We start from the raw sequence: 22,002 nt of genomic DNA, 5'->3' as shown, positions 1-22,002 counted from the left end.
TGTAGACATACTTTATCTAAAGAAAGGCATTTTGTAAGTTTGTTTTTAAAATATCTCTAGAGAGTGTACAGTAGCCTATAGCTTTTGGAGTGTGCAATGATAAATTGTCTTGTATCTGTTGAACATCCTATACTTAATTTTTAATTGTTGTTGTCTTTATAAACTTTTACAATTTATATGCCTCCCTTTCTTTTCTATCCAAATCCTGTATTTGTGACACAAACTGGTAATGCTTAGGAGAAAATAAAGCTTCTGGCTACTAAGTCAGTGCATTTCTTCAGAATTTTCCCCTGTTTCTGTTCAACTTCCTTAATAGTGCCAGTGCTGTCTGTTTAGGACTTCTTTTAGGACAAAAGATGGCAGGCCTGGCACAATTCAAGAGCAGTGGCCCTCAGTTAGGAAGCATTGCAGAGGGTAAGATAAGTTGAGAGGAAATTCAGCTTCTACAGTTGTTTCTAATTGTGTGCCTTTTTAGCATATATTTTCATCTAGTATTGTGAGCTATTTGAGTGACACACAAACACTTGTTTATAAAAAAATATTGAATAAGCCTATGGTGATGGAGGGAAATGAACTGGATACCCTCTCTCTATGGTTTTTCTGTTACTGAGGATCCTCCTCAGGAATCCAGTAGCTGAGCAACAGGAATTGTGAATATAGGTGTAACCTAGGTTTGACACTGTAACCTGCTCTGAATGAAAACACAAAACTTTCTTTTTGTTTCTTTGATATAATATATTAACATATAACTTTCTTTTCTTGTAGGGTGCTTTGAGTGTTGCATCAAATGCCTGGGGGGTATTCCCTATGCGTCTTTGATTGCCACCATCCTGCTGTATGCAGGAGTCGCGCTCTTCTGTGGTTGTGGACATGAAGCACTCTCAGGAACTGTCAACATTCTGCAAACCTACTTTGAGATGACAAGATCTGCAGGAGATGTTATCGATGTCTTTACCATGTAAGTTACTAATTTCTTTTAACAGTTTTCTTTTAATACTGCTTAAAATTGTGCAGGGAACATACATTAGATTCAAGAAAATGTGCTGCAATAAAAATCACAGAAAGTACGATTTTATGTCAGATAAGCTCAGCAGAGGAAATTTTGACAGAGCTGATATTTTTACTGTATACAAGTAATTTGTAATAACATTTAATATCCAGTAGTTATCATAAGCAATTTAATACTAAAAATTACTTCATATATTGATGAATCTGTTCCATACAACATATTTGCTTACATCTTGTGAAAATTTCTCTGCTGAAATATGCAAAATTTTTTACTGAATACTCCAAACAGATGAAGCAGGAGTGTGCAACAAGTAACAGATTAGTTCTGGGAATAAATGCAATAAGAAGGTAACTGACGTGTTATGCAGAACCATGGGACTTGAAGTTTCAAAACTTTATTGTTTTATTGGCTTTCCTAGAATTCAGCTAGTTTGAAGTTTTCATGCCTTGTTACTCCTGAAAACATATTTTTGGAAAGGTTTTAGGAAAAAAAATGCAATATTACTTTTGTTGAGCATCTCCTTTAATCTAAAATTAAATGACATCTTCTATTTTCTTTTCTCTTTATAACAAGATTTCCTTAGATACTTGAATTCCAGATTCCTCTTTTTGCCGCTAATATTCCTAACTGAAGCTGAAGAATCCTATCCACGCTTTTGTAAGGCTTTTCTTTCTTGAATGTTTGTGGAGAAGTGATCTGCCAGAGGTCATTCATCAAAACATAGACATCTTATGATAGATACTTCCATGAAAATGTCAGCTCAGTGCTTAGTAGTGATCAAAAAGCAAATGAAATACCAGTAACTACTGGGAAAGGCATAGAGAAACAGAGAATATATTTATGCCACTGTATCAATCCATCTTTCATCCATATCATGAATACTGCATACAGTTCTGGTCCCCAGAACTGTGGTGTCCCAAAGAAAGGAACGAAGGATGATTAGATGTATATCTTGAGTATACCAGGACTCTTCACTATGGAAAAGGGGTGACTAAGAGGTGTTGTGATAGAGGTCTGTAAATTCACAAATGGTGTGAAGGAGGTACATAAGGGTAGATTTTCCTCTCTTGGAGAAAGTAGGAGATACCAATGGAAACTAGTAGAAGCCAGGTTCAGAAGAAAGAAGTGGTTCTTCAATTGCTGTATAGCAGACCTGTGAAACTAATTGTATATTATGGATGCCAAAAGTGTATATGGTTCAAGGGAAGACTGGGTACATCCATGGAAGACAAATCCATTGATGATTTCTAATGACAAATAAATCTACCCAGCTAAGGAAGTCCCAGAGATTGGAAGAGTGCTGGGAGGAAGTATCCTATGGACTTTCCTGTTCTTATTCTTCTTGAGGCCACCATTTATATTCACTGTTTGAGATGGGAAAATGGACGAGATAGTTATTTGGTCTGACTTGGTGCCACTAATATTATGGTAGCTAGAATCAGAATCTTGATCTCTTGACTTGTGCGGTGCTGTATTATCACCATCCTTCCCATGGCTTCTCTGTGAACATTCACAGTCTTGTTTGTTGAATTAGTAGCCAGCAAGGGGAATGTACTGAACAAGTATGCCACCACTATGCTACCTTCAAATTTCATTGGCCTAGGCATGAGGAATTTAGATGTTCTTGTACAATATTGTATTGGGTTGGTGGGAAATATGTGTCTTCTGCTTTGCCTTTTTTGCCTTGTCATTTAGAATAATGAGTCTGACTTGACTTGGCAGCTAAGGTTCATTGTTATCCTGAATGAAAGATCAGTCATTTTATTAGGCTCTAACTTATTTTATTAGTCCCTAGGAAGCCATTAGTGCAGAACAGCCACAAATTGATGCTTTCCCTTCATAGCAAGTTTTCCAGCTTCTCTCTGTCAAATGCTTAAGTGCAAATATCAGTCAAGGGCCATTGTTCAACTGCAGATAATTCACTGGAAATGATTAAGGAACTGTAAAGGTGAATTTTTTTATTTTTTTTCTTGACATCTAATTGTTTGGCTTTGTCCATAGATTTTTGGTCTGTTCATCTGTTTGTTTACCTAAAGACTTACTAAAGCCAGTTCTTTCACTGGCAGACCTACTGGGATTGAAACTTCAATTTAACTTCAATTGTGAATGATGTCTCTAAAATAAAGTCTTAAGGAGAGAGGGAGCAAATATTTTGACTAAAAGCAGATGAGCTATTGTCTGTAACTGGATAAACTGTGTGGTTCTCAAAGAAATTTGCACGTCAATTTTGCACCTGCTTAAATAGATATTACTCTGCCTTTTAAGATAATTTTGTAGGGAGAATCTATGCTTGATATTTTGTCACAACTATTGATTAACAGTTGGCAGTACAAAAGCCCTGTGGAAATTATATTGCTTTGAAAGTCAAAAAAGCAGAAAAATTATGTAAATAGAAACATACAGTGTGGTATCTACATTCTCAAAACCATACATAGTTGAATGGAAATAAAACATTTTGGTTTAATGTTCTGATTACATATAATAATTAAAAAAAAATAACAGTGTGCCCCATTATATTATACTTTTAAAGTTATTTAAGAGCTTCTGGTTCTTAATACTTTTAATGCTCTAAAGTGTCTCAGACTAACCTGGAGTCTGTCCATTAGTGATAAATGTGTTAGGCAAATTCTGTAGTGGACTGCAGTGTGTTAAACTCCATTTAATCATGCTTATGGTTTCTGTCTATATTTTCATTATCATGGTGGGTTTCAAATGTCATTCAGTCTAAAAAACAATCTCTGTCTAAGAACAAGCAGGTATTCATTATGGAGAGCGCAAATCTTCAGAAGTCATTAAGCTGAATGGTGTAGACTCTTCTGTCTTTACACAGTTGTTCCTAAATCCATAAACCTTTAATAAACTGGATGATTATAAAACCCATTTTGAATTATCAGTGAGTGACATTTTTATCAGGACTAACTGCTAATTATATTGTTTTCTCAATCATTTCTGTGAAACTTCATTTCACATAGTCCCAGACTTCTTCACTATTAATATTATCACTTTCTGTGGATATCCTTTTTTTTCTCCCACGTGAAGAAATGCATGTTTGGGGGATTAACCATACAGAGAAGTCATGAGCTGTATTTGCGATGTGGATTCTTTCAGTGAATGTAGGCTGCTTATGTTAGTTCCCTGTGATTCAGAAGAATTCTAAAAAAATAAATATGGTTGTTAAAATTATTCTGAGAACTGTCTTTATGCTGTTTTAACTGTAAGAGGTCAATGTTTTCTGTTGCCCGCTGTCACTTTAGCAGCTCTGTAGTCTGCTTGAGGTGGATGTGGTAGTCAGACAGTCTTTTAATAATTTAATTAATAAACTGCAGCATACAGTATATCTGCAAAGTAATGGGTATAAATAGGTTCACTTAATCACTGATTTTGACAAGATTCCAAAGTCAGTGGGAATAGATGGCTGACTGTTGAATGTATATTGTGTGAGCTCAAAATTGTTTACTTTTATAGTGTTTGGAACAAATTCCAGAAGAGGGTTTTCAGGCAATCAGCAGCACAAGGTACATGGTTGGTGTATTTCCCAGCAGCATCCTTTTGCAGTTCATTCTTTCTAGTATGCAAGGCTAGTTAGTACCATCTGCCAGATGTTTGTGAAATACAGGCCGTGAAACAAGGGAATCACATTTAAGAGTATAAAATGAAGAAACCTTCCTGAAAAAAATATTAACAACCTTTACCTGCTACAGTCAAAGCTAATTTAGGTTATTGTACATTCACTGCCTTTTAAAGGTGTGATACCAAATAGTAAACTAAATGAAGTTACAATTTGTAAATCTGTTGTCACCATGTTTGCCACTGGAAATGCCATGGACACTCCACTGTAGCCCCCTTCTTACAGCTAAAAATTTCCTTCCCTTCAAAATGTGAAAGCCCTTGTTTTAAATGCTGAAGTACCCTGGTTTGATGCTTGCTGATAACTGCCCTGTCAGTAAGTGTAGTCATTTTTTATTAAAAGAATGTTATTTAGTAACAAACGTAATATGCACAACCGTTTTATTTTTGGAAAATCAAAAGAACACTCCTAGAAATTTTTAAATTCCGCCTCACAGTGTTTGAAAACAGCATTTTGAGAAGTAGATGAATGGATGCTATTCTCCTCTTCTGTTTGTTTTTGTTGGCTTCGCAGTTATCGTAAGTTAAGCATCAGTTCCACTAAAATTAATATTTTATTACTATTGTTACATTGATTGTCTTGAAACTGTCACATTTCTTTGAATGTACTCTCACTGTAAGCAATTTTATTTGCCTTAAAAGAAAAGTTTATCATGTCATTAAAAATTATTTTAGAACATTTGAGAGAATGTGTAGAACTGCTTAACTATAATCTTGAAGTATATACTGCCTTTTTGGAGGCATATACTGCCTTTTGGTAAGGATTAATTTCATACATGGTTAAGTAATATTATCCAAGTAGCTATTTAAACAATAGATTACTTTTCCTTTAAATATCAAATTAATTCATTATTTATGTAATCTAAAATTTCTAGCTTCATATCCATACAATCAACCCTAAAAGATTCTTAAAAAATAGTAGTTTGATATCAACAATAAATATTTTTAAAGTATACTTGTTTAAAATTATAAGAATATTTATTTTTAGATAGATTTTAATGTTGTATTTGGCCAACCTGATACCTCTAAACATATCTAAAAATGATTATGGGCGTATAAACATCAGGAAAAATACTATAATTTGCAAATGCAGTGCTTAGAAACTCTCCTTAAAACCCCTGTGTATTAGTACCTTGATAAATTTGTGATGTGTAAGTTCTTCAATAATAGCAAAACATTTTCAGTTAATCTTATTTCACATAAATATTATAGAAATCTTATCTTGGTATGTGATACTGTGTGTCTGCTGTGCATATTGCATAGATTGATAATCATTTTGCACCAGTAGGGCAATGTGAGGTAAACCCATGGTGCTTTATAAGTATTGAGTCATTGTATAATGTAAGTTCCTAAAATAAATGGACGACAGTGGGATGAGGAGAACTGTCTTACTCAAACCTTTTTTCAAAATCCACAGAGAATCCACTGTATTTTGAGATGCAAGCTCTGAAGATGTATTCTAGAGTTAAGTGGAAGAGTCATATGGCTACATATATATTAGAAAGTAGTGTAGCGCAATAGAAACAGATCTGTAGACATAAATACTTGGTGCTAATAATTTGCTGTTCACACAGTACATATTTTAGGGATTTATTCTGGGTTAGCTCATCTGCTACAATGGACTGAGCATCCATTACTGGTTGGAGTGCAGTAGGTGCACTCCTGGAGCACACTTCCCATTTAGTTTAATTGGAAAGGAACCACGTTGTGCACTCTGAACCACGATGTGAACCAAATTCCAACCAGTGGGGACAGCTGGGGATTTTCTTAAAACAAACAAACAAACAAACAAAAACATTCTGAGCCAAAACACTAATGGGGATGAACCCATAATCCCTACTGCTGTAAAGTTAAAGGTTCATTCACTGAGATCTGCTGTAAAAAAAAAGGCTGCTAACTAGGCTGATGAGGGTTTCCACTAATAATGCTCTTTGGGTGCCTGTGCCTGGATTCTGACTGCATGTATAAGAAGGAAATTATCCTTGCAAGGAAGGCCTAACTACATAGTCCATGTATCTTCTTAGTGATAGGAACCCCCAGAGAGAGCACAATACTATTGGTATGCATTTTTCATTCTAAAAAATACAGCTTACCTAGGAAAGACAGTTTCTATTTCACTGGAACGGTGCAGTAACACATCTAAAGTAACACTGGACAGAAATAACATATTAAAGATTACATGCAGAGGGTAGCAGTCCAGATCTGGTATCATTTAGTAGCTGCACCAAATCTGGCAAAATATGCCAGCACCAGAGAATATGGCCTTTGCAAGATGATACAGTGATGAAAGTCACTTTTACTACACAGTCAGCTGTATTATGTATCCTAACGTTCTGTATTTGATAAAAGCAAAACCAGCAAGTATCTATATAAGTTAAATGGGATTTGGGAAGTACCTGCAAAAATGTAGTCCTCATTTGATGAAATAACTGAATAAGGAAATTCATATCAGTGCATGTGAATAACAGCAGAAAGATGTTAAATAAAGAATTTCTTGGTCTTCGTCCATGCAAATAAAATCCACTACTTTTAGGCAGACAGCTATATTATTTAACACTATGTTAAACATTAGCCTTCTTGGCTGTGTGGAATTTTAGGTTGGCTATAATCACTGTGTGCCTGTGATTTGAAACATTTGCAAGAGACCTTTCCCGGAAGGTAGTTCATCTTTGTATGATTTTTTTTCCCTCTCTCTCTTTCAAGTGCCTTATTTCCTTTTAGATTTAGTTTACTTTATACAGTGTTACACATGTAAAATGGAAAACATATATTCCTTTGTAATCTATATTTTGCTAAATCTTGCTTCATGTACCATGCAACAGGTAACTTACCTTTCCCTAGAGGATCTAAAAGGTGTAAAATTAAGTATTACCATCCCAGTTTGGAGTTTCAGTATAAGTTGTCAGTCTTATGCTGTGGGTATGACTCCAAGCTTGCATTTGTAGTAATGAATTACTCACAAATCCTGTGGTGTGTTTTTGCCCTAGTTTTCGTACTGTATATTGCTAAGGAAAGTTGACTGGAAATTCAGTATCCATCATGCACAATACCATCATGTAATTCTGCTAGACATCTGTCCATTACTGTGTGTTAATTAAAATGTATTTTTGGCCTTCTGCAGGCAAAGAGGGTTCTAAATTTGTTCTGGAATGATCTTTAAAAATGTTTCTAAGAAAGTGGTTGTTAGTAGAGGTGAGAAGGCAGAACAAGGCTAGGTTGTCAGAAACAACTTTGAGAGGCACCCTCATCCCTTTGTCATAGTCAGAATTATGTGTTTTGGACTCAGACAAGCTGTGTTTATTTAAATTTTTATGCTAGATTCTTTCCTGTTCCAAGAATGTTGTAATATTCAGAAAAATGAAATGTGGTTTAGGCTTCTCGTATTCCTCTTCCATTAGGTTGCAAATTCTGTACTGTTTCTAGAGGTACTCCATGAAATACCAGCTCAGCTGTGCCTTTCCCAGGAAAGAAGCAACCATCAAATTTTTAGAAAATGATGACTTAGGGTTGAATTCTGGATCCTTGTATGGAGTTGTTCAATATCCTGCAAATGAGTCTGGCTTTAGCTTTAAGCAAGCAATTTGATATGATTCGATAAAAGATTTCTTCCAAAAATACAGAACCAAAAGATATATCACTCAACCTATTTTCTTTATAATACTTTTTATTTCTATTTTAATCAAAAATACTCTTAAGGCCCTCATTGCTCTTATCCTCTTTGTCTATTATTAAGCCTTTCTCCTTTAGTCCTTCTTTCCCTGCAAACTTTAACTGAGCATTCTGTACTTCAATTTTGCTTCATCCCACCTGTATATTAGAAGTTTAGACTCTGTATTAACCTAATCTCTGAAGCTTTGCTGACATTAAATTAGCTTCCCTTTTTTCTTCTCCACACTCAGGATATTTTAGTCTCTTTTACCTTTTTTCTGCTGTAGTCTCACTTTGCAGGTAGTATATGATTATTAGCAAATCCTCCTTTTCTCCTGTTGGCTGTATGTTTTTCTTCACAAGTCTGTCTTTGCTGGTTTCTCTACCCAAATCTGAATCCCAGAGGTGATACATAATTCCATTGTCACCTCCTTTTGCTAGCAGTTCCCCTGTGCTTCATGGTACCAACTGCCTTCTTTGCTAAAGCTGTTTAAGTGAATAACATCATGAGCTTACAGTAGGAAATTGTTCCCAACTGGTATGCAGCACAGCCGGAGAACCTCTTTTAAAAATTTCCATGGGGCAGAGCTTTGCAGACTCTGTACCAACCTTCTTGCTTACAAACAGTGCCTTATATCTCATCTCTCTTCAAAAAATACATTTGCAAAACTGTTCCTACAAACTTGAGATAGCTGGAGGTGGCAGGCAGCTATCCAGTCTTTCCACATCTCTTGGGATCAGTCCCTGAGAGGCCAAGGGGATCATCTGGAAGGCCAGTACTGCTCTCTTACAGAGTGACAGATGTTACTGTGCATCCTAGAGGTGAGTGTCAACTCTTCAAAGCTCCTAGTGACTGAAAAAAAAAAAAGTCAAAAAATGAAAAAGCCCAGCTCATATACTGTATGCAGTGTATCCCCAGCAAAACTGACCTCTGCCAATGGTAAAGGTTACATTCAATGCTCCTTTTTCTAAAAAGTCTATGCCAGCTATAACTGCATTTTTAAAGCAGGAATTGTACTGTGTTTAGTATCTTTGGCAGCTATTTTATTTTACTTATTCGGTTTTGTTTAGCTGGAAAATAGGTACATTTGGCTGAAGCTAGTGGCATTCAGAGAATACAGGTGCAATTTGTTGTCAATTATGTGCTATTCGGCACCTGTCGTCTCTGAATGCCATTATCTATATTTGGAGAAGTTAAGTTACAAATTCAGAAAGAGAAACTAGAGGTAGAATTATAAATGCTGAAAAACTAATTTCACAGTAAAACCTGGTGTAATGGTGGACTAGACCAACCAGAACCACTGTAATATTAGACTTTTATCTCTTGCTCATGCTGAAATGTACACACACGTTATTCAAATGCAAAGGTTTTCTGCACAGCATGAGAATCAAGTTTCACAGGGCAAACCAATGGGTTTTTTTGTTCTTGTCCATTGCAAATAAGCATCTGCAAGCATCATTTTTTAACTGAATTAAAGAAAAAAATCTTTAGCAAGAATTTTGATTGTTCAAAAGCAATATTAAATAATTTTGACAGGAAAATATATATTGGTGTGCACCAGCTGGGTACTAATCTTCAGCATTGGGGGTAGAAAATGTACCATGATTAGACTGAATAGTGTAATTGCCTCAGAGTTCCTACAATTTATAATTCCTTTTAGGACAGAGTAAAAGATATAAAAGGTCAATGTTGACAATTTTTCTTGGTTGATCCGTTGGGCTAGTAAATCCACTTATGAAGGAACAGTACTGGTTTACACCAGCCAAGCACTAGTTCCTCAAGCCCAGGATGTTATTACTTCCAGACACAGTTCTTAGGAGCTAAAACATAATGTTGGGAGATGGAATAATGGCAAACTGATTTCATACAAATACCAAGCAGAAAATCATGTTGTTTGTATCCTCCTTTACCTCTCAAAGTATTAAAACCACAGCAAGTGATCAGCATCTGTAGCCAGAAGAGTGGAGATCTTTGCAAAATTTTGTGATGATTGTTCCTCCCAAGAACAGAATAATTTGTTCTAGAAGAGTCTCATGGGAAAGAAAATGTCAGAGAAAGATAATTTAGAGAATTTTCAGATAGTATCCCAGTTGCAGGCAGCCTGTTTCATTCTTTCCAAAGCCAGACAGCTTAATGATTTAATTCTGAGAGAGTAAAGCTAATTTATGAGAGCATTCTAGCTCACTTTGGACTCATATTTTGTATGGTTAAACTTGTATCATTTTTTTGAGAATGACTACCAATATTTTAAATGTAGTTAATAAGAGTTATTCTGTCTAATTTAACAGCTGGGATGTTAGATTACACTCTAGTGTATCTATGTTTGTGCACAGGGAGCTTGATGGTGCTCTGTTTTTTTTTTGTTATGCTGGAAGTCATACCAGGTAATCAAAATAGATTATTTTGACCATAATATTTATGTGTATATTCTATGAGTAATCATATCTTTCCTATCAGAGCAGCCAACTTTGGCTTCCTGCTTCATTAGCAAGTAGGTATATCCTTTCCTATCTGCTGACACCCACATTACCCAGAAAGCCTGAGATAAGATGTTTTTGCAGACATCTGAGGAGTCCCCTTCAGCTTAGCAAACATGTTTCATTTTAAACTTGAGTATTTTTTTCACCAAAGAACCACTGGACCTTCCAGGATTATTTCACTAGCTTTTTGATTGGTCAGATAATTATGAATATTGAAGTACTTTTGAAAGTGTGTGAAATAATTAATATGAGCCCACTTAATTGAAAGAGTCTCAACCACAATATAAAACCTCATTTGTCATAACACTCTTTTCCCAAAAGCCTGCTGCGCATAGACATGATCAGGCAGCATTTTGGATTTACTTTCTGTGAATTTTTTATCCTTGAATTTGCCAAAGCACCACCAAAATACACAGTAGGAAATCTGCAACAAAGATGTGGCTCACCACGAATGTTTTCAGCCACCTCTGACTTGTCACTGCTGGGAAAGTCTACTCTGTACTCAGCTACAACCAGTTTGTTCTTTTAAGGTGTTAGCATTGGTGGCTTCCGGCAATGACTTCTGTAAGGGGAAGAAAGTGTTTTCTCTAGAGCTATTTTCATATTCGTCTTGTTGGATAGACTCCAGATTCAGATTAATGAACTAGGAAGTCTGCTTAATATGAAATAATTAATGACCAGCAGTAGGAAAATAGTAAAAATTGAAACTCTGTAGTCAGATCAGCTTGATTTAAATCACCTATTGAAAAGAGAGTGAAATTTTTGTTTGTATTTTTAAGATTTCTGAACATAATTTTGTGAAGGAAATCTGACCTGGAATCCATAGAGCCTCTATTAGATTAAGTATGCAAAATACATTTTAGATTATTCTGTAAAAGATATTTTTATTAATTTCAAGTTTTTTTCAAAATTACTTTTAGATAATCGTTCAGTTTATTCTAATACTGTGTATGAGTGTTTGTGTGTATATATAGACTTACATAAAACTATACTCTGTATATGCATGTTCACATAAGCTTATATATCCAGCAACCTATGTTAGCACGTGAGGTTTGCATGATTAGCTTGAATTTGTTAAAATCAGGATTGTCTTTGCAAACTTCATTCACTGTCTTTTTATATAAAGGCTTCATGATTTTAATTATATCATTATATATCCATAGTCCTATATCCATAGAACTCCTGTCTTACGTAGTCAATGGGTATTCAAGATTTCTTTTTATTTTTCTGATTTAGAGTAGCTTTAGTCTTCCCCCAATGTATATCTTTCAAATCCTGTCAGGGGCACAAAATATATCTTTATTTATCTTTTTTTTCTCTGCTTCCTTTGCTCCTTAGCCACCTTCTTTGCACCCACTCTGGGCAAGCACTGGCCCTGCTGGGTCCTCTGCTTTGTCCCTGTTCAGCTTGCCCTTTGGCTCCTGTTCATCACCCCTTCTGCCTTTCCCTAGCTCCCTGGCTGCTCTGCTGCTCTCTCCCCAGCATTTGAGACTTTGCGGCAACACAGATGGCCATTAATTTCCCTGAGCTCATTCACAAAGAATCAGATTTTATTTTTAAAGATTGGCATCTCCATTTTACAAGGCCTACCTTTTATTATCTATTATAATTTCACTGACAGATCAAAGTTTATATGAACTTTATTAGATGCTAGAGAATAATTTAAAACCAACACAGTCTTCAAAAGTATGTGTGATGAAATGTTACTGTTGTAATCTGTTTTCTTTAAGTATAGCAGTCCTAGTAGTTATATTGCAGTACAACTCAATTTGGCTTTTAAAGAGGCAGTAAATGATGGTTTCACAATTTTCCTTTATTTTTTGCTCTTTGCATCATACCAGATCCCTCCTCCTTGGAATAAGTCTGGCTACTTCATATCATGTAATCAGATCAGTAGAGATTTTACTACTTCTCTTTGTAGAAAGAATATGAGGAAGAAATTGATTTCTATATTTGGTTAGTGTATAATTATTTGTATTTTCCTTGTAGAAGGCTTAAAAGACAGCTATTCCTTTAGTTACACATAAGGCTGAGGAAAAAGCTGGGAAGGAAATCTTTTAGTACTTTGGCTTTTTGATATGAGCAGCTCAGTAGGAGGTTCGGCACAGATGGTTTAAAGAGCTGTTGCAGGGGCTGAAATAGTCTCTGGACCTTCCAAAAGCCTTAATCCCTCTAGGTCTATGACAGCTTGTAATTTCTACTGGGCTGAGCACACTGAGGTCTGCGAGGAGCTGCTGCTGGCAAAACTCCCATACTCCAGCCACTGGTGGATGTCACACTTTTATAAGGCGTATAATGTAGGAATTGGAATAGATCCTATGGCATACTCATAGGATCACTGTTTGTTTCCTATCGTAAGTTTATTTTCATCAATAATGTCAAGAAAGGCTCAAAAACACATCATTTGGTTTTTCTGTTAGAACAATGTTACACTGGCTGAATTACTATAAAATTGGGAAAATGGGATTTTTACAATGTAATCAGCAATTATTGAAATAAATTTCATCTTTGCATCTTCAATGTCTAATACTGTCTGCAGCATTAAATTTATGTGTGCATCTTGAATAGCTCGTGTATCTATTCCATACAAATGTCAACTTTCCCAAGTTTTCACTTGGCTATGAAAGAAAAAGTGATGTGCAAAAAAGTTGAGAAGACTTTGTTATTGGAATGAGTTAGGAAAAATCCTATCCTGTCTCCTTTCCAGAACCCTTCAGTTACACTTTGTGAAAAATATTATAATAGATGCCAACAGAGTTCATTTATTATACTTGTTTTCTCCCCATCAGGTCATAAGTTTAATTGCATTTTTATGACACTGTTCAAAGCAAGCTTAATATACATTCAGCAAAGCTGTAGTTGCACTAATATATCTGACATATTAACTGTACAGTTGAATCTGAGTTTGAATCTCTTGAAAACCATTCAGATTCAAAGATATTTTAATGAGCTTTTGAGACTTGTTATTGTAAAACATATACTGAGAGATGTCTCTTGGGTGAAATTTAAAAGTATGATCCTAAAGAAACCATATTATTAAATATTTATTTTCATAAAAATAGAGATATTAATCCTTATCTCTAAAGGAACTTCCAGTTTGGGGAGTTGTTTGGTGCATATTAAAATTCATCTTGTTCATCCTAGCGTCTTGTCACAACCCCTGAGCGTGAGGGATCACTTGGGAGGAGGCAGAGCCTCCTTGCGCCACGGTCGAGCTTCCGGACACTGCTAGACCACGGGATGGCCCAAGAAACTACCTGTGCAACCCATGGGCCCTCCACAGCTGGTCGCACTGGGACCAGCCCCAGCTCCGTGAAATGGTGGTCTTAAAGCCCTGCTGTAGAGCAACACCTGATGAGCTGACCTTATTGCTATAGTTTGAGCAATACCTATTCCTAGTTTGAAGTTAGGGGTGTCTTACGATGCCTTTATTATTCTGTGTCAGACACTTTGTCCATTGAGGAGTAAGTGGAAAAATTATAGCGAGGAGAGGATAGCAGAGATTGAGATTGCAATTTAAGAACTACCTGCACGTGTAGAAGGGTTTATTGAAGATTGTGACAGAGTGTCTTTTCTATAATGAAATGGCACTAAATGATGGGTACAGTGTGTTACTCAGGGAATGTGTCAAATTCTTGCTTCCTTTTTCTTTTCTTTTCTTCTTTGCTACTTTATCTGGATGAAAAAAAAAGATAATTAACTCGCTTTCAAATTATTCAGACAAATTGTTCTGTCTTACCTATACAGATTGATTTTTACATTTTATTAAATTAAATGGCCCAATGTTTTTGGTATCAATGCTGTTTTATTCCAAAGTTCACTCCTGTCCTCAGCTTGAGTTATCATTATAGCACATCAGCACTTAAGCTGACTCCAGAGTAGAAACTGATGCCTAGAGGGTCTCATTTTTCACAATCATTTTAAACAGTTATGCAGACAAATAACTTTTGCTATTCCTATACAGGATTGACATCTTCAAGTATGTGATATATGGTGTAGCAGCTGCATTCTTTGTATATGGCATTTTGCTGATGGTGGAGGGATTCTTTACAACTGGTGCCATCAAGGATCTCTATGGGGATTTCAAAATCACCACTTGCGGCAGATGTGTCAGTGCCTGGGTAAGTGGATAAGGCAGCCTTCGTACTTAAGACAATTTCAGCATGTTTTATATATTTGTAGTAAGTTATGATGTTTATTTTTGGTTTTATTTCTTTAATATTTTCTGATAGTTCACTTTAGTGGTTAAAAATCCTAGCAAAGGAGAATGTAGAATATTAGAAGTGGTCTCTGTGTCATTTAATCACTAAGTAACTCTGTTTTTGAAGAAATTCATTTCACTAGCTGAATGGGAAAGCTTATTCTCTCAGCAGTGTAACCTCTTTGTGACAGGACCAAAAGCGTGCAATGCCTTCAGCTGTGCTACGTGAGAAATGTTTTTCTTGCTTATTAGAAATCTTGCTCATTCCATTTTGGGACAAGCTGAGAGCTGTCATCAGGGTTTGTTTTGTTTTTAAGTGAGAAACAGATGGTTATTTACTCCTATGTTATCTCTGGTGTGGAGAGGCCATTCACTTATGACTTTAGAAAACCTAGATTCAAAAAGTTATTGAATTGTACTGGGACTTAAATACAGGTTTATCATACTGGTAGTGTTGACTATTTGGGCCTGTAATTATTTTAAGATTTCTGAGTGGGTCTGTTCAATGTCAGGTAAATAACTAAATTTTTTGGAGTTTGATTTTCCTGCGTCTTAGGTGAGTGGCTTTATCACTTGGTAGCTGTTGGAGCTGGATATTTCTGAAAACACCATCAGTATCAACAAGTTATATTTTCTAATGAAAAATAAATTATCAAGTATACCCAACTAACTCTGGGTATCAAGGTATACTAAGTCTTAGACTATACTGACAATAACTGATATATTAAATATTAGCCAGAGCAGGATTTTTTACTGTGCTCTCCCACAAACGTCAGTATTTATTAACTAGATTATGGGCTAGGAACAAATATAAGCAACAATGAACACCCTCAGTGGTACTAAAAGCTATCAAAACTTATCCTTTGGAAAAACTGACATTTAAGGTTAAACTGAACACAGATAATCCACACATTGGAAACTGAGGAATATAGCATATTTGCCATCCCTACACCACTGTAACATGCTCCACAGTAATGCTGCTTTCTCATTGTTTTTCTTTTTTTCCTGTTGAATGGCATTGTAAGATATTGGATCTTTGAGAATTGTTTTAAAGCATTTACTTGAATATATAAACAAAGATTTCAGACATTTTAAATGAGGAAAAATTATTACATATTTATACCAACACCTCCTGCTTTCATCTTTTGCAAAGTAATCTCTAATCTGTATACACTTAGAACCTACGGAGCTGGTTCAAATTCTGCATAGAATAGGAAACTTTTCAGAACATAATTTTTCTTAACAGTTTCCATAAACGCTTGTCCTCAGTACAATGAGCAATGCTTCATCCGCCCACAGTTTTGATGCCTTTGTAATAAGAGCTGTAATTCCATAGTCTGCGCCTAGAAGAAATGAATAGTGAAGTGCCTATCCTACGGTTAATATCACTGTTGTGATTAATGATTCATAAAATGAATCCCTTCAGCATGTTACTTGCCTAATCAGTAATTCGTAATGTTTGTGTTTTACTTTAAGAAAACTACAGTTCATATAAACATTGTGCAGTTAAGATTAAGGCCATGTACTGTTTGTGACCAAAACACAAATAAGCCATAAATAGATTTGAGTTAAATACATTGCAATAATTATTACTGAGATTAGTGGATGTTTCTTCTTTACTGTGGACCTTGCCAGAGAAGCCTGCCCTTTCTTTCTGCAGTTTGACTGCTGCTCCGATTCTGATGATATACTTAAGATCAGCAGGAATACTATGCAAATGACTGCAACTATTTTGAATTATTATTCCGGCTTTTGTTTCTACACACTAGAAATTTGGGAGTAAGACAATATATAGCATTTTGTCAATTAAAACTTGTGATACCCTTCTTGTACAAGTTTCTTTTGATTATCTCAGATTTAAAATTCTTAAGAGGAAAGTAGCATTCTATATTTGAAAAGCACATCTGGAAATAGAAGATACTTCAGTTCAGCCTGAAAGCACTTATAATTTATTCAGTTCTTTACATCATGCAATAGTATGAAGAGATAAATTCTAAGAAAAACAGGCAGATGACTAGAGATGTACCTCAAGCATAATCAGTACCCTTGTGTGTCTAGTCTAGATGGTTCTACTGCTACGTAAATCTGATGTAAGAAATTTTGTAATGTATGGTTTGCCAAACTGAAATAATGCTATTGAAGAGGACTGGCACATCCCACATGCTGCAAGCAAGCCTCCTCATATAAAACTTTTTAATTTTTGTAAATAAATTTAAAATCTAAGCCCTCAAAGATTTTAAACAGTTGGCTTCTTTTACCAGTAACTTAATTCTGATAGAAATATGTACACTGGATACTTGTCTTTCTGAAGAATTAAAATCAGAAAAATGGCTCTACATCCAAAACAACTTTTGTAAAAATCTAATTTTGTCTGTTATTCCACATCAAATTTGCCGAAATCATTAACAAACATGACTTTCTAAATAGCAGTTTAGCATGTTGAGATCTGAAAATGAAAATGAGTTCTTTCTGCTTTCTCATTGTCATCTATTATTTGTCATTAATATTCTTCTTGTGCATATGTACCATGTTTGTCATTAAACCTAGTAGGAAAACAAAGGAAAACAATTGAACAGAAAATTTCAAGGAGGAAAAGCTTGTATTAACTTTGTATGGAAAAGCTAGACTTCTCACTGGAAGTCTGAAAAAGCAAACTTTTTTTTTTTTTTTTGCTTTTCTGAAAACCAGCATCTACAGAAACTTTTCATATCCCTTTCCTGACCTCCTTCCTTCCCTGTGGCTTTCACTCATTTTTACTTTCCAGCTGTGCATCTCCGTACATGGGCAGAAGGAAGGTTTGTTTTTCCTTTGAGATAATGCAAAAAGTACTAACCAACGCAGCCTTTCCAGTGACTGTATAGGTGATTAATCAGCCTGCAGGAGCTTTCAGGGGCTTAACATCTAAGTTATGCCAGTGCTGCGGTGGAAAGCCCCCCGTTACATCTCAGAGAGGACCTGTGACAGGGGCAGTGAAGACTCTCACTGACAACATTTTCAGAAGGAATTTACAGTGAAGAGAAGTAAAATTAAAGCACTATAACAATGCTAGTCACATTGAGATAAGGATGGCTGTGGTTTTAGTATTTATTTTTCAATGCCTGAACATGCTTTTAGAGATTAAAGAAGCAGTTATATATAACTGTGGTACAACATGAATAGTAAAAAATGGGAGACAGGCCTGAAGCCAACTGTGACACTGTTTGTATATTTGCAATTTAATAACCGTCCTATTTATATTCAGCTACCTTGATCTTGGAAAGCCTCATTTCTGCCTTGTCTTCGAATGTCTGTTTACAAAGTCAGTAAAAAATGGACAAAGATCCACAACTGAGACTCTTCTTCCTTTGAAAGTTTTACTGTTATGAAAATTTTATATTATGAAATGGGAAAGCAGTTCATTTTTTCTCGTCAGAAAGCATTAGATAAAGATTTCATCCTGGCAGTGATACTTCTACCTCTCTGTATCTTTTAGCTTTTAAAAGGTACATGTTAAGGCTCTACAGAAGGATTCTTAATCTTCTGGTTTGGACTAATTTTATCTGCTGTGTCTTTTAGATGCATTATGTTGTTTGCAGCTGTGCCATTTATGAGGAGAGTGTTTCTTCACAGCCTGTGCAGATTTCACTTAAGAATAGGAGTAGTTGTAGAAGTTTGTGGTATGCTTTTAAACAGTTTATGTTCAGTATTTTATACTGCTACTGCTAGATATTTATGAGACAACTACTGGCTATTACCTATTCAAAGTGACCTAATGTACAAGATGGAAGACTTACTTCTGTTAGACCTAATTCATTACACATTACTGAACAATTCTATTTCTATGCAGCTCTCCTTTTAATAGAATTAAATCTTAGTGATGCATACCTTTGTTTTGAATACAATCTTGGATGGCCTTAAATTTCAATTTAGACAGGAAAAAATTATTAGTATTTAGCAGTCTTAGAAAGATGTGTCTTTATTCATGTTTTTATTTTCCTAAAAAAAAGTGAATTCTCAATATATGGGATAATCATTCACATATCATTTAGCTGTTAGTAAGATCTTGCCTTTTATTTTCTTCACTCCAAGTAAGTAAGCAATCTCATGACACCAGATGGTCAAGCTGGTCATTTTAAGAGTCTATATTGTTTTAATATTTTTTCCATATCTTTCACAATTTTTTCATTGTAGGTGCTGAAATTATTTTCTCTGGAGATTTAAATGACTGCTTGTCATATTGGCATACTTTCTGCTGCATGTAATCCATCTTGGATGTCTCAAAAGAATCTGGCTTACTCTACTGGTATTTAGCTACCCACTGATGATCTTTTTAGGCAAAATAGTTCTGTAATTGTGGTTATTTTTTTGGTTTTCTAAGTATATTCATGATTCTCCTTTTAGTTTTATTTTTACTTCAAAAAAAAAGGGTACTGATCCAGAATCATGCTTTTATTGCTTTTTCATGTAATTCTTGTCTTAAATAATCCAGTATCATCCTTGCCACTTGCTGAGAAATATATTTTCGTCTTAACTTTATCTGTGAGTAAGAAAACAAAACAGAGGAATGAAAAAAAACCCCTTAATCTCTAGATAGACATTAGTCACATACCTAAATCTGTGGAAACATTTCTGAATTAAGTTTTAATTTAAGTTTACATTTGATTCTACTGTAACAGAAGGAACAGGGTTCAGTGCAGGCTCAGCTGGCTTTCGCACCCAGAACAGATGCCTCATTTCTGAATGCTGGAAATGGAGATCTCATTTCTGAAAATGAGATCCCATATCTGGATATTCTGGTAGCAAAATGCTGAGCTAACAGACAGAGAGATGACATGTTTTCATGTCCCCATACATGCTAAGTAGGGAATGCCTTAAATAGTCTCAGCCACTGGCAGGGGAAATGGGGAAGGTGAAATTCATATGGTAGTCTGACCTTTTAAATTGCGTAATTCAAAATCAGAATCATGAAGTATCATCACAGATGAACCAGACACCAGTGGAGATATTAATTTCAGAAGGAATGTCCTGTGACACAGATGTGGATACACCTTGCTGAGCACTTCACTAGGGTCACCAAGTTACGTGCCTACACTACTGCAGTAGCCAACAGAGAGAGAGAGGGTTAGGGAGACTTTCTCAGATGGACTGAATGCTTCTGCAGGTAAATGCCCTGTTTGCAGTAAAGAGAAAAGTCTTTAAGTCTTTTAAATTAAGCACTTCGGTCACTTGTCTAAATTTAGGTAGGATATATCCTGCCTGGCCTCTCTGTTTGGAGTTTAGGTGAATAACATTTGCCGTTTAAACGCTGCTGCAGTTAGTAAGGAAAATAAAATAAAATAAAACATATTAATGGTTTTATATTTTTCTGGAAGTCGTTTTAGCTCTGGATACTAGACTAGTGTTGGAATTTCTTTAGGGGCCTGGGTTCCCTGTAATCTTATGTGCTTGTTCTTGAAATAGGGAGGACAAACCTTTGCAGTATTTCAGGACTCAGCTGGATAGTTATTAATAAGCTTTCATCTTTATCCCTTTACTTTTCCAACTACATTGTTAATACACATATGGTTTCTTAAAAATAAAGTAGAATGCCAGTTATTACTTTTAATTTCTGTACTTTCTATACTATGTAGAAATCTCTTGCAGTGAGCTCAAAAAAAATTTTGATTGTTACATACTTCTAGATGGTGAGTGTAGTTTCAGTTTGTCTGATTTCAGTAATCTGTCTGGGTTATTTTGTTTTTCTCTATTTTATACTTTCAGCTTTTCCCACGCAGCGATATTATAAAATCATTCTTTTGTCTGATCGTCTCTCTTCTCACAGAATTTAGCATGTATTTTATACACAGCGCTTTCGTTGGCTGCAGTGTTAGTTGTTTCCTTTAAAAGGGGGGTGTGCAAGACATTGTAACATGCCTTGCCAGCCGCTCCTCAGATTCTTTTGTGCTTGCTGTTCCCTGACAGAATTTTTATTGTTGGCAATAAACTGGACAAAATCTTTTTGCTTCAAATTGTGCTATGAATGCATCTTTCTCACCGAGGATAGCATTTTTCTTTTGTATGTAAGCTCAATCAGTAAGTAATTTTTCTGAGCAAAATGTTTTCTGAAAATATGCTGTTTCCAAAGTGTATTTGACTGTGAGAGCTGTTACACTTTCTTCATGCACTTTACCTTTCTATTGTCAGCCATCATAAATTGGTCAAGCTGATAGCTCTATTTTCCCTAGCTTCAGATAGTCCTTCTCAATTTTAGCTGTTGAATACTTCATCGGATGATCACAGTTTTTCCCTGATGTGGTTCTTTGTTCTCACCTGGCTGCCTTATTCTTTTTTTACTACATCTAGACATTTTACTCTGTTTTATAGTGCTCTAAACTCACAAATGTCAGTGGCATTATCATAAATCATGCTTTTATGATAAAAGTCATGTCCTTTATCCACTCCCCTTTAATTCTGGCCTGTTTGTTTCTTGGTTTTCCCACTTATAGTTAATATCCCCCAAATCTGCAGAAGCCATATCCAGTTTACTTGTTCCCATTGACTTGTCCTTCATATGAACTGTGTCCTCCTATCGATGCCTGATGAATTTGTACTTACCACTGTATTTCCTTGGTAATAACTTGTACGTGTTTTCTGTGACAGTGCTTGCCCTGGAAGGAGCAGGGCAACTTGAAGTGTTTTATGGACTAAATTTACCCTCTCCCTGCTTGTATCCTTTTACTAGCACATGATCGTTAGCATTCAAGTGAAGCTGGTTAGACTTAGTCAGCAAGCCAGAATATTTTTATCAATACTTCATTCAGCTGAGGAGCTTGAGCATTCATGAACATGAAATAACGAGACTGTTCACGTTGTGGTTGTGAAGAAAATCTTGGTAGTGTGAGCAGTGATACAAAGATCCTGTAATATTTCTGAAGCCTCGGAAAGGTAACGCTTCTGAGAAGTGTGAAAGGCTGCATTTTTAGAATCCGCTGGCTGATCACTCAAAAGCCACATTATTAGCTTTCACTGCTTAGCAAGACAGGAGACAAGAAAAAGAATGGTCCATACCCTTAATTTT

At 35.6% G+C, this 22,002-nt stretch overlaps 1 protein-coding gene across 1 annotated transcript in view; it reads left to right on the top strand.

Annotated features, from left to right (window-relative positions):
* Positions 1–844: 844 nt before the first annotated feature.
* Positions 845–22,002, top strand: part of GPM6A (glycoprotein M6A) — a 42,010-nt gene continuing 20,852 nt past the window's right edge. The window contains exons 1-2 of the mRNA XM_013942161.2: positions 845–958; positions 14,730–14,886. Coding sequence (XP_013797615.2) covers positions 918–958; positions 14,730–14,886 — 198 coding nt within the window. The 5' untranslated portion in view covers positions 845–917. The remainder of the gene's footprint in view (positions 959–14,729; positions 14,887–22,002) is intronic.

This window comes from Apteryx mantelli, chromosome 5 (genome assembly GCF_036417845.1).
Source record: "Apteryx mantelli isolate bAptMan1 chromosome 5, bAptMan1.hap1, whole genome shotgun sequence".
Lineage (NCBI taxonomy): Eukaryota > Metazoa > Chordata > Aves > Apterygiformes > Apterygidae > Apteryx > Apteryx mantelli.
This window is presented reverse-complemented; position numbering and strand designations above follow the sequence as displayed.